The 13,935-nt window shown below is 49.0% G+C and overlaps 1 protein-coding gene across 2 annotated transcripts in view; it reads left to right on the top strand.

The window, feature by feature from the left end:
- DTX3L (deltex E3 ubiquitin ligase 3L) overlaps positions 1 to 13,935 on the top strand; it is a 39,237-nt gene that overhangs the window by 13,260 nt on the left and 12,042 nt on the right. For both annotated transcript variants that reach the window (XM_083154318.1, XM_083154319.1), the window contains exons 3-4: positions 1,216 to 2,613; positions 10,396 to 10,613. In XM_083154318.1, the coding sequence (XP_083010444.1) occupies positions 1,216 to 2,613; positions 10,396 to 10,613 (1,616 nt within the window). The remainder of the gene's footprint in view (positions 1 to 1,215; positions 2,614 to 10,395; positions 10,614 to 13,935) is intronic.

The raw sequence follows: 13,935 nt of genomic DNA, 5'->3' as shown, positions 1-13,935 counted from the left end.
AACATAATGCCCCTTTCACATCGCAAATGCCGATTCACACCCAGGATTTGGACACTGGTCCGTCCCGGGAGCAACACAGCATTTGGAATGTTAGTCCCCCACAGCGACGTCCAACGGGGGCGAGGCGGAGCGGCAGCACATCATCAGTGGGCGGAGGAGGAGGCAACTCTTTGAGCTGACACTGTCTTCTCCCTATAGAGTTGAGCAACCCGGGTTACCCGTTCACACCACACAGCAACCCGGATCTGACCCGGGATTAATGTTTCTTTTACCTGGGTCGGAATGCTGGGTTGTGGATCCGGGAAATTCAAAAAGACCCTTTCACATCGCACAGAGACCCAGGTCGACCTGGCAACGATCCGGGTTATTTTTTAGATTTGAAAATTAGACGCATTTGTAGGTCTTAAGGTGCCCATACACTAGTAAGATTTATCTTCAGATCTGGCTGGTTGGAACAAAACCATGGTTATGGATGAGTGACAGTTTGTCAGTTTTCCAGCATTTCCAAACAAATGGTCAAATCAATAACCATGTTTTTGTTCCAACCAGCCAGATCTGAAGATAAATCTGCGTGTGTATGGTCACCTTTACCGTCATTGTTCCTTTTTAGTGTCAATATGCAGTTTGTGAATACTAGAGACCAAACTGGTTAAAACAATTCAGAACAGGTGGGCACATTGCTACTTCATGTTGAAGGCGTTCCAACCTTTAGGTGTGCTTATGTAGTGTTCATTCTAGCTCCCGCTAGCTTTGAAAACCCATGCAGTTCCTCTTCCCTGCCTGGGGTGTCGTTGTCTGCTGTGGCGTTTCTAGCACAGGTCTTGTTTGCATATCAGTGCTGATACAAAGACCACACTGTGCTAGAAATGCCACAGCAGACAGCGACACCCCAGGCAGGGAAGAGGAACTGCATGAGTCTTTAAAGATAGCGGGTGCTAGAATGAACACTAATTACTGTACGTACACAATATTGAGTATATATGTGGGGAAAACAGATCTTGAATTGCACATCTGAATTACACACATACTATCATGCTGGGACTTGTAGTTATACAAAGAAAGACAAATACAGTTAAGATGCACTCTGCAATAATTCAGATATACTCTTATACCTAATATTGAGCAATATCTAGGTTCTTAGCTTATAGTTAATATCTATTCTTATCGGTGATCAGAGCGTCGCCTTCATCTTCTCCATTTTTGTTTTATTTCTAGATCTTTCCTGTAGTTACAGCCATGTTGAATAATGACTTGATCAGCAAGGTGAGCCTTCAGGACTTAAAACGCAAGTATGGTCACCTGCAAATGAAGGAGACCAAGGAAGGTCTTGAGGTGAGAGGAACCTTCAGCGATATAGACAAACTGAACGACGATCTGCAGGAGCACTTCGGAGGCAAGATAAGGAAATCATCAGAAACCAGGAGGGAGGAGAACCTCGCGGAGGGACGGGCGGATTGTTTGTGTGTTACAACAGCTTTATATGAGTATTTTCTGGAGATTTACCCAGATGAAGTGAAAAGCTTAGAGAATCAATTTCAAGTGAAGATCGCCCATATAGATTCATCAGAGGGGAGCGTGTTCATACGATTCAGCGCTCTGGGATCGGATAACGCCGTTGACCCTGCCAAGAACGTTTTCACCAACAAGATCCAAAAAATTACCAGCGACTGGGAGCAGAAAGAAGTGGTCTTGCCCGGAAGTAAGGCTCCATCTCAAAACCTGATACAGAATGTTAAAAAACATTGCAGCAAAACGTTGTTGATCGTGGAGAGAGATAAAGTAATTCTCCGTGGGCCTGGAAAAGAATTGTCCAAGGCTGCAGAGCTTTTAGAAAAGGGTGAGCCACGCAGGAGTGTGACCATCTCCTCCAGAGACGAGACGGAGGTCTTAGTAAATGCAAAACATATGGATATCCTACATAAGCTAAAACACAGGGAGATTAAAGACATTGAGCAGAAGTACAACGTGAAGATGGAAGGGAAGATCAAAGATGGGAGCGTATGTGTCACATTCAGAGCTTTAAACGGGGCCCCTGACCTGGGCCCTTACGCCAGACACAGCTTCATCAGCCTTCTGCAGAAGACGATCACAAACATTGAGAAGAAGGTCATCAGCGTTGGGGCAGAGCTTCAGGAAGGAATCCTTCCTTCATGTCGAAAAGAGCTGCAGACAAAGGGCGTAGATGTGATTCTGGAATGTTCCAAAGGTTCAGTGGTTCTGATCGGTTCTCCAATCCATGCGAGCGTTGCGGCAGAGCAGCTTGTCGAGTTCTTCAAACCACAAGGAGCCCAGGGAGCTGCAGCCCCTGGTGGTGGCCCTCAGAAGGTCAAGGATACGAGGGCCGATGATCAGGATAATAAATGTCCTATTTGTCTGGACGACATGAAGGAGAAAAAAGCTCTTAAATGTAAGCATGAGTTTTGCCCTGGCTGTCTGCAGAAAGCCATGGCCCATAAGCCCGTCTGCCCGATATGTGGTGCCTCGTACGGAACGGTTACCGGAAACCAGCCCTATGGGACTATGGTACACCATGTTAATGCAGGGTCTCTGCCGGGATTTCCGAAATGTGGAACTATAGAGATTAATTACAACATCCCGAGCGGCGTTCAGACGGTGAGTGCGGTGTTGAAAAGTACAGATGTACTAAGCAGTGATATAATGTGACAATCTCTGTTTAGAAAGGGAAACCTCCTGTCCTTGTTGGCACATCCGACCCATACACTGTTGAAGCCACACTGGCCCATTTACATTACCATGAGGGTGCGGTATAGCTCACAGACTGTTCTATGTCAATAGGCTGACCCCAAAAGGTCAACATGAGTTTCTCCTTCATCCACTAGGTGTCACTGGAGTAACAGTGGGGGATAGAAGGGCGACCACAGGGAGCATGGGCACTTTAAATATAATTAAGTGTGGCCAACTCCTCCCCTTCTACTCCCCCACCTAGTCATAGTCGTAGAATGTGCCCTCATGGGAGCTGGACACACTTCTGGCTTGCTCCAGGGCACAAGTTTTTTAAAAAGCTTGAAAAATATTTTTTTTTTTTAACTACAACAGACAGGCAGTCTGACGCTGCCTGTCTGCATCGCGGGAGCTGTCGGAGGGGATCCGGCTGCAGAGACCTCCGTCTCCGGAGAGACAGCCACCACTGCGTGCGGTGCGTGTCCCGTCCTCCCTCAGCCTCTACCGCCACCGACCAGCAAGGCAGCGATAATGTATGCCTCACCTCCCGCTTAGCGCGGGTGTCAGTATTAAGCAAAAATGGCGGTAGTGCAGGATCTGGAGTTTATTTTAAAACTGGCGCCATTTTGGGAGCACGGAGCAGCCAGAGGGGCGGAGCTACCGCGTGGTACGCTCCCAGCAGCCCCGGCTTCTCCCCAGCGTGACTACAGCACAAGCGGCGGCCATCTTTTAAGTGCGCACCACTGCTGACACGCTGAGGGACTCAGTTTTTTGACTGAGACAGTCGGAAGACTCAAGCACAGCCTTCCTCCCGGTGTCCAGACCTGCAAATCAGCTTTCCCAAGCCCTGCACGCAGACAGTGGGGTTAGAGCTGGGTGAGACAGTTCTGGGCTGTATGTAAATTGGGCTATAGCGCTCCCTGTTACATACCAGAGCGTAGTTGATGGCCTCTGGCAGCTTCTTCCTCTGATACTGTCTCTCCTGTCCAGCCTTTCTACCTGGCTTCTGACTGTACTATCCCCTGGTGTGTGTGTACAGTTATATTAACCTGTTGATTGCTGCATATATATTTATATATTTTATATACATAAATCACTGTTATAATGGCAGGAGGCAGCTCTAAGAGGTCTTGCAAAAAGTGTAATTCTAAACTTACACAATCTGCTGAGGGTATACTGGTGTGTGGCAGTTGCACCCCTGATCCCCCTCCTTCTACCTCCCAACAGCCCTCCTCTGCATGGGCTTTACAGCTCCCGGAGGTGATGTCACGCCTGTCCTCTGAAATCTCTGATTCACAAAGGGACAGAGAATCCTCTAGATCTCAGCAGCGTGAATTAACATTAGCTGTGGAGGGTTTAACTAAGGCCTTGGCCCCAGAGCCCATACAGCCCTCTACCCGTGACTCACAACCCCCAGTGCTAAAAAAGACTGCTCACGCAGGTCTTAGACACTGACACGAGGATATGCCTGACCTTGATGAAGGGGGATACGCTGCCCCTGAGGTGGATGTGCAACAGGATTTGCCACCACAGCAACCAGAACAGGTTGCACAGGGTTTAGATGACCTTATTGATATGGTCAAGCTGGCATTGGATGTTGAAGATGGGGCATCAGCCCCCAGTCGCCCCTCCCTTTTTGGTAAGAAACCAAAACAAGCATCTTCTTTTCCTCCCACAGAGGAATTAGATGACCACGTGCTACAGACCTGGAAAAACCCTGATAAGAAATTCCAGATTTCTCGGAGACTTTTGTCTTCCTACCCCTTGTCTGCTGCAGGCAGAAAGCTGGTAGAAACACCCCCCCCCCCCCGTAGTTGACCCTTCGGTCACGCGTCTTTCTAACAAAGACGGTTCTCCCGGTACCGGGGGCCACTACTCTTAGAGACGCCTTGAGCTTACTCTTAAGTCTATTTACACTGCGGCAGGGGTTGTCCAGCGTCCAGCTCAGGTCAGATGCTGGGTCAATAAAGCTATCGGGGTTTGGGCCTCCCAGATGGTTCAGCAATTAAAACAGGGAGGTGAGGTGGATGTTCTGGTGCAATTGGCAGTACATATTTCTGAGGCATCATCTTATATGGTAGAGGCCTCTAACGATGTTTGCATCATAGGTGCTCGCATCTCTGCTCTCTCCATATCTGCAAGCCGATCACTCTGGCTCCGCCAGTGGCAAGCTGATGCAGAGTCCAAGCGGGCAGTGGAAGCCCTCCCTATCACTGGCGAGGTTCTCTTTGGACCCGAGCTAGATAAGTGGATATCTCAAGCCACTGGAGGAAAATCCACATTCCTTCCATCCACGCCCCTCCTATTTCTACACGAAGAACCTTTCAGGGGACATTCTTTCGGTCCTTTCGCCCACAGGCAAAGTTCCAAGGTCGTTCTAGAGGGGGCGCTGCCTCACAAAGAGGCTCCTGAGGTCGTGGCAGAGGTGCTTCTTCCTCCACCCAAGAGGCCAAGGCCTCCACTAAGCCCTCAGCATGACGGGCTTCAGACCCACCTGAGGGATCCCAAGGTGTGAGCACTTTTTCAAGGCTACAGGCATGTTTGGCTGTAGTCTTGCCAAGACGCTTGGGTGCGAGATCTCGTAGCCTTCGGCTACAAGATACATTTTCAAAAGCCTCCTCCTCACCGGTTTTTCAAAACAGGTTTGCCAGTTTCAGCAGAAAAGAGCCTACTACTAACCGCGGCCATTTCAAAGTTGGTATCGGCAGGGGTGGTGAATCCGGTCCCAGAAGATCAAAGGACCTTGGGGTTTTACTCCAGCCTCTTTCTGGTTCCCAAACCAGACGGATCGGCGTGTCCTATTCTGAACTTGAAGGATCTAAATCCTTACCTCCAACCGGTCAAGTTCAGGATGGAGTCCCTGCAATCTGTGATCGCTGGGTTGGAGGAGGGCGAGTTATTGGTGTCACTAGACATCAAGGACGCCTACCTCCATATACCGATTTGGCTTCCACATCAGGCCTTCCTTCGGTTCGCAGTCCGCAGGCAACATTGGCAGTTTCAGGCCCTTCTATTTGGCCTCTCCTCCGCCCCCCAGGTCTTCACCAAGGTCATGGCGGTGATAATGGAGATTCTGCGGAACCAAGGTGTGACGTTAATACCGTACCTGGACGATCTTCTGCTGAAGGCTCCATCCAGGGAGGCCCTGCTGGGCAACATAGCCCTGACTCAGAGTACTCTCATTCATCACGGATGGATACTCAATTTCCAGAAGTTCCAGCTCCAGCCGTCTCAACGGTTACAGTTTCTGGGAATGGTCCTGGATACCACTCTTCTGAAGGTGTTTCTTCCAGAGGACAAGATACACTCTCTCCAGGCCTTAATCCGCATTGTCCTTCTGACCGGACAGTTGACGGTCCTCACATGCACCAGGTTACTTGGGAAGATGGTTGCCTTCAAGGCTCTCCAATATGGTCGATTCCGATCAAGACCCTTCCAGCGTTGCCTTCTACGTCAATGGTCAGGCTCTCACCTGCACCTTCACCACAGGATACGGTTGTCAGTGCGGGCACGGCACTCTCTCCTGTGGTGGCTGAACCCTGCCAACCTCAGAGAGGGAAAGAGGTTCGCCATCTGGAACTGGGTACTGCTCACCACAGACGCGAGTCTTCGCGGTTGGGGAGCAGTCATCCTGGATCACCAGTTCCAGGGTTGTTGGACTCAGCAGGAGGCCCTTCTCTCCATCAATATCTTGGAGCTCAGAGCAGTATACAATGCTCTCCTGCAGGCCCGTCATCTCCTTCAGGGTCAGGCCATCAGAGTTCAGTCAACTCCACTGCAGTAGCCTACATCAACAAGCAGGGAGGCACGCGCAGTCGTGCAGCCATGAAGAAGGTGAGTCGAATCCTGCTGTGGGCTCAAGATCACGCACTGGCCATCTCCGCCATATTCATTCCTGGCGTAGAAGACTGGGAGGCCGACTTCTTAAGTCGGCAGGACGTACACCAAGGAGAGTGGTGACTCAATCCCCAGGTCTTTCAACACCTGGTCCACAGGTGGGGGTGTCCCCAGGCAGACCTCATGGCATCACGCCACAATTACCAGCTAACTCGGTTCTTCGCTCGGACGAGGGATCCCCAAGCGGTGGGAGTGAATGCATTGGTGGCCCCTTGGCCATTCCACTTTGTGTACATTTTCCCTCCGTTTCCGCTAATACCTCGGGTGCTGCAGAGAATTCGGAGAGAGGAGGTCACTGTCCTCCTGATAGCTCCGGATTGGCTGCGCAGGTCGTGGTACACCAGCCTCACGTCTCTGCTGATAGACGAACCCTGGCCCTTTCCTCTTCAGGAAGATCTGCTCAGCCAAGGGCCTTTCGTCTTTCCAGACTTAAGTCGGCTTAATTTGACAGCGTGGCTGCTGAAATGTTCATCCTGAGACAGGCGGGTATCCCGCGGGCAGTGATACCTACCATGATGAAGGCCAGGAAAGACGTCACCTCCAAGCATTACCACCGCATCTGGAGGGCTTACGTGGTCTGGTGCGAGAGTCGTGGTGTGTCCACCACTCTTCAAGAAGGCCAGACTTCTTTTTCTGCAGGCCGGCTTAGCTGCAGGGTTAAGTCGGTCTGCCCTGAAGGTACAGGTATCGGCGTTATCAATCTCTTTTTAAAAGAAGTTGGCCCTGTTACCTGATGTACATACTTTTTTTCAGGGAGTATTGCGGCTGCAACCTCCTTTTCGTCCACCCACGGCTCCTTGGGACCTGGATCTTGTTCTAGGGTTCTTGCAGTCTGCGGTGTTTGAACCACTAGAAGAGGTGTACCTTAGGTACCTTACATGGAAAACAGTGCTCCTCCTAGCCCTGGCATCGGACCGGCGAGTCTCTGATCTGGGGGCTCTGTCATGCAGACCCCCATTTTTGGTCTTCCATGCTGACAGGGCAGAACTTCGCACCAGCTGCTCTTTTTTGCCAAAGGTGGTATCGGCCTTCCACATAAATCAGCCGATTGTGGTGCCGGCCTTCCAAGACGTCTCTCCTGAGGACAGTACTCTCGATGTGGTCAGGGCTCTGAGGATCTATGTATCCAGAACGGCATCTCTGAGGAAGTCGGATGCTCTATTTGTCACGTATGATCCGGTCAGGCGGGGCTGGCCAGCCTCAAAACAAACGTTGTCTCGATGGATTCGCCTGACTGATCGTCAGGCCTATGTGGCAAGTGCTCAACGCCCTTCTGCCTCCATTACAGCGCATTCTACGCGCTCGGTGGACCCCTCTTGGGCGGCTGCCATAGGGGTTTCAATTCAGGAGCTCTGTAGAGCTGCCACCTGGTCTGGTCCTCAGACTTTTGTTCGATTCTACCGATTTTACACTTTTGCGGCGTCAGCTTCACAGTTTGGACGCTCAGTGTTACGGGGGTCTCAGCGCCATCCCACCCTTGTTGGGTGCTCTGGGACGTCCCCACTGTTACTCCAGTGACACCTAGTGGATGAAGGAGAAAACAGGGATTTTGTACTTACTGTAAATCCTTTTCTCCGAGTCCAGAGGTGTCATTGGACACCCGCCTCGGCACTGTTCCTTTTGTTGTTAGGAATTCCTGCCTTAAAACTTTCACAGTTAAAATTACTAGGTTAGTTCTACTTATGTTGTTTAGAACTGCCTGCTATGTTATTTGTGTGGCATGTTTGGTTCAGTGGTTCTCACTGTTCTATTTCTGTTTCAATCTTTTCTGGTTGATTGTTTACTCTTGTGTGTTATACTAACCTCCTCTGGAAAGTGTGTTCTTTCTTCCAGCTCCATTCGGGCACATCCTTGTGACTGCCTAGGTGGAGAAGTAGAAGGGGAGGAGTTGGCCACACTTAATTATATTTAAAGTGCCCATGCTCCCTGTGGTCGCCCTTCTATCCCCCACTGTTGCTCCAGTGACACCTGTGCGAGATGAGCAGGAGAGGTTAGGGTTAGGCTGCGGGGAGGGAAGGTTAGGGTTAGGCTGCGGGGAGGGAAGGTTAGGGTTAGGCTGCAGGGAGGGAAGGTTAGGGTGGTTAGGGTTAGGCTGCGGGGAGGTTAGGGTTAGGCTGCGGGGAGGTTAGGGTTAGGCTGCGGGGAGGGAAGGTTAGGGTTCGGCTGCGGGGAGGGAAGGTTAGGGTTCGGCTGCGGGGAGGAGGGGAGGGTTAGGCTGCGGGAGGGGAGGTTAGGGTTAGGCTGCGGGAGGGGAAGTTAGGGTTAGGCTGGGGGAGGGGAGGTTAGGCTGCGTGAGGGGAAGGTTAGGGTCAGGCTATGTGAGGGGAGGCTAGGGTTAGGTTGCGGGAGGGGAGGTTAGGGTTAGGCTGTGGGATGGGGGGGTTAGGGTTAGGCTGCGGGATGGGAGGTTAGGGTCAGGCTGCAGGAGGGGAGGTTAGGGTCAGGCTGGGGGAGGGGAGGTTAGGGTCATCCTGCGGGAGGGGAGGTTAGGGTTAGGCTGCGGGAGGGGAGGTTAGGGTCAGGCTGCGGGATGGGAGTTTAGGGTTAGGCTGCGGGAGGGGAGGTTAGGGTCAAGCTGCGGGAGGGGAGGTTAGGGTCAGGCTGCGGGAGGGGAGGTTAGGGTCAGGCTGCGGGAGGGGAGGTTAGGGTCAGGCTGCGGGAGGGGAGGTTAGGGTCAGGCTGCGGGAGGGGAGGTTAGGGTCAAGCTGCGGGAGGGGAGGTTAGGGTCAGGCTGCGGGAGGGGAGGTTAGGGTCAGGCTGCGGGAGGGGAGGTTAGGGTCAGGCTGCGGGAGGGGAGGTTAGGGTCAGGCTGCGGGAGGGGAGGTTAGGGTCAGGCTGCGGGAGGGGAGGTTAGGGTCAGGCTGCGGGAGGGGAGGTTAGGGTCAGGCTGCGGGAGGGGAGGTTAGGGTCAGGCTGCGGGAGGGGAGGTTAGGGTTAGGCTGCGGGAGGGGAGGTTAGGGTTAGGCTGCGGGGGGGAGGTTAGGGTGAGGCTGCGGGAGGGGGTGTTTAGAGTGAGGCTGCGGGGAGGGGAGGTTAGGGTTAGGCTGCGGGGGGGGAGATTAGGGTAAGGCTGCTGGGAAGGAGGGTAGAAGGTTAGCATACTTACCTTTGGTCTATTGGGATGCCAGGATCCCATTCCCAACCCCCTGAAACAGTAGTGAGGGCCGTATAGAAGGAGAGCGGCTTCCTACAACTGCCATAATGAATAGTTACAGCTGTTGGCGCGGCCAGTGGCCACTGAATGTTTATTCATGGGTTGGCACAGATGGCAGCGCTGGTAAAAAAATGTTTTAGAAAAGATGGAATATGGTCATTAGGTCGGCCCTATTAGGGGGACAGGCATTAGGTCTACATGGGTAAGGTCGACACATGCATTAGGTCGACAGTCAAAATGTCAACACGAGTTTTTCGCAAATTTTTTGAGCCTACATGTGCCGACAGGCGGTATTTCATGCCCTACTGTCCACTGCGGCGTGGTGGGTGAACAGAACAGTGTGCCGAGCGGTGGTACACTTATATGGTGTCTGTTGTGTCAACATTCGGGGGGGGGGGGGGAAACGTGAATAACTCATGTCTACCTTTTTTACTGTCGACCTTCCCATTGTCGACCTATATCAGGTATTTGCTTAAGGCCTGTAGACCTTCTGTGGTCGATTCAATGCATGCCGACCTAAATTGGGTCTACCCAATAACCCGTTCCCAAAAAGACTTGACAGCACAGAATCCAGGGCTGCTTTCTTATGCTGCTTACGCTTTTTTATGGGTGAATGTGTGATGTATTGTTCCTGTTTATTGTCTTGTTTTGCCTGCATTCAGGAGACCCATCCCCGGCCAGGACAGCGTTTCACTGGTACCAGCCGTACAGCCTACTTACCGGATAACGCAGAGGGCAGGGACATTCTGCAACTGCTGAAAAAGGCTTTTAAGCAGAAACTGATCTTCACAGTGGGGGATTCCCGGACCACCGGACAATCAGACTGCGTAACCTGGAACGACATCCACCATAAAACCAGCAATTCTGGAGGCCCAGGAAGGTAAGATGGGGAATAGCCCAGCAGGTGTTGCATATATATTATATCAAGGGGATGGGGGGGGGGAGAGACTTGCCAGACGGTGTTGGGTTAGTCCTGGATCAATTTTCCCCAACTCCCTTATACTGTGTATATATATATATATATATATATATATATATATATATATATATATATATATATATATATATATATATATATATATATATATTTATTAACAGGTTCTTATATAGCGCACACATATTCCGCAGCGCTTTACAGAGAATAGTAATGAGCAAAATCACATAACGAATGACAGTACAAGACCGTTTAGGACAAGTACATGATTAATACGTATAGTTGCATCAGGGGACAGGACACTGAAGCAATCATCAGGGTGACAGAGGTTGATCTATTCTAAGAAAGGCACATGAGGAGAGAGGGCCCTGCTCGTGAGAGCTTACATTCTAAAGAGGAGGGTTAGACAGACAGGGGTGACACAGAAGGGGTAGCAGTGAGCATAAACAGAAGGTTAGGATGAGAGATGGTCAGGTTTTATGCAGGAGGGTGGGAAGAGGAAAGCATAGTCTTTGATATTTTAAGTCTAAAAAAGCGCTGGGTCATCCAAGAGAAGACAGCAGAGAGACAGTTGGAGATATGAGTGAGGATGGAGGGAGAGAGATCAGGAAAGGAGCGGTAGATTTCAGTGTTATCAGCATAGATGTGATAGTGGAAGTCGAGTGAGCAAATGAGCTCACCCAGAGAGGACATAGAGATAGAGAATAAGGACCAAGAATAAAATGTTGGGGGACACCTACTATCAATGGAAGAGCAAGAGAGGTGAGGTCATTAGAGGTACAACTGGGCATTTTCAAAGCAGACAGTGTACATACAAGCATTAACAATGATAGTAAAAGCTGTTTGCAGATGTAAAAATGATGATATTACGGATTAATAAACAGATTAATCAGCCAGGAGTAGTATGTTGTGAGAATTAACCCCTTACCTCCGCAGCCTGTTTTTGCCTTCCTGACAGAGCCCTTTTTTTCAAATCTGACATGTATCACTTTATGTGGGGATAACTTTTTTTTTGCTTTTACTTATCCCAGTGATTTTGAGATTGTTTTCTCATGACAAATTGTACTTCAAGTTAGTGGTAAATTTTGGTCGATACAGTCTGTGTTTTTTTGTGAAAAATACCAAAATGTCGTAAAAAAATTGAAAATTTAGCAATTTGCAAAATGTTAAATTTTCTGCTTGTGAGACAAATAATCATACCACTCAAAATAGTTAATAACTAACAAAGACCATATGTCTACTTTATGTTGCCATCATTATTTCAACCTCCTTTTAATTTTTTTGGACACTAGGAGGCTTAAAATATGAATAGCAAATTCTCAAATTTTCAAGAAAATTTCAAACACTGATTTTTTTAGGGACCAGTTCAGTTCTGATGTGACTTTGAGGGACTTGTATGTGAGACACCCCCATAAATGATGCCATTTCAAAAACTGCACCCCTCACAGTATTCAAAACAGCATTTTGGAAGTTTGTTAACCCTTTAGGTGTTTCACAGGAATTAAAACAAAGTGTAGGTGAAATTTCAAAATTTCATTTTTTTTGCTGATTTTCAATTTTAATACATTTTTCTAAGGAACACAGTAGATTTTACTAGAGAAATGTGACTAAAAATTGATTCCCCCAATTCTTTTGTTTTCATAAATATCCTATATGTGGCCCTAGTGTGCACGTTGACCAAACCACAGGCTTCATAATAGAAGGAGCACCTACTTGATTTTGGAGCCTCCTTTTTATGAGATCATTTTTTAGGCACCATGTAGGTTTCTAGGCACCATAAGATGCTAAAAGTTAGGAACCCCCCCACAAGTGACCCCATTTTGCAAACTACACCCCTCGGGGAATTCATCTAGGGATATAGTGTACATTTCAAACCCCCAGGGGTTTCACCAATTTTGGTACAACTGGGCTGTGAAAATGAAAAATTACATTTTTTTACACAAAAATGCAGTTCTGGCTCAAAATTTTTAATTTTCACAAGGAATGAAGGAGACAAAGCACCCCAAAATCTGTGCCGCAATTTCTCCCGAGTACGGCAATGCCTCATATGTGACCAAAAAATACCATTTGGGTGCATGGCAGGACTCAGAAGGGAAGGAGTGATATTTGGATTTTGCAGCACAGATTCTGGTGGAATGAATGGTGGGTGCTATGTCGCATTAGCAAGACCCCCGAAGCACCAATACAGTGGAACCCCCCCACAAGTGACCCCATTTTGCAAACTACACCCCTCAGGGAATTCATCTAGGGGTATAGTGTACATTTCAAACCCCCAGGGGTTTCACCAATTTTGGTACAACTGGGCTGTGAAAATGAAAAATTACATTTTTTTACACAAAAATGCAGTTCTGGCTCAAAATTTTTCATTTTCACAAGGAATGAAGGAGACAAAGCACCCCAAAATCTGTGCCGCAATTTCTCACGAGTACGGCAATGCCTCATATGTGACCAAAAAATACCATTTGGGTGCATGGCAGGACTCAGAAGGGAAGGAGTGATATTTGGATTTTGCAGCACAGATTCTGGTGGAATGAATGGTGGGTGCTATGTCGCATTAGCAAGACCCCCGAAGCACCAATACAGTGGAACCCCCCCACAAGTGACCCCATTTTGCAAACTACACCCCTCAGGGAATTCATCTAGGGGTATAGTGTACATTTCAAACCCCCAGGGGTTTCACCAATTTTGGTACAACTGGGCTGTGAAAATGAAAAATTACATTTTTTTTACGCAAAAATGCAGTTCTGGCTCAAAATTTTTCATTTTCACAAGGAATGAAGGAGACAAAGCACCCCAAAATCTGTGCCGCAATATCTCCCGAGTACGGCAATGCCTCATATGTGACCAAAAAATGGCAGGACTCAGAAGGGAAGGAGTGATATTTGGATTTTGCAGCACAGATTCTGGTGGAATGAATGGTGGGTGCTATGTCGCATTAGCAAGACCCCCGAAGCACCAATACAGTGGAACCCCCCACAAGTGACCCCATTTTGCAAACTACACCCCTCAGGGAATTCATCTAGGGGTATAGTGTACATTTCAAACCCCCAGGGGTTTCACCAATTTTGGTACAACTGGGCTGTGAAAATGAAAAATTACATTTTTTTTACACAAAAATGCAGTTCTGGCTCAAAATTTTTCATTTTCACAAGGAATGAAGGAGACAAAGCACCCCAAAATCTGTGCCGCAATTTCTCCAGAGTACGGCAATGCCTCATATGTGACCAAAAAATACCATTTGGGTGCATGGCAGGACTCAGAAGGGAAG

Source organism: Crinia signifera, chromosome 7 (assembly GCF_055691185.1).
Source record: "Crinia signifera chromosome 7, ASM5569118v1, whole genome shotgun sequence".
Classification (NCBI taxonomy): domain Eukaryota; kingdom Metazoa; phylum Chordata; class Amphibia; order Anura; family Myobatrachidae; genus Crinia; species Crinia signifera.
Note: the sequence above shows the minus strand (reverse complement) of the source record. Positions and strands in the feature narration are given on the sequence as shown.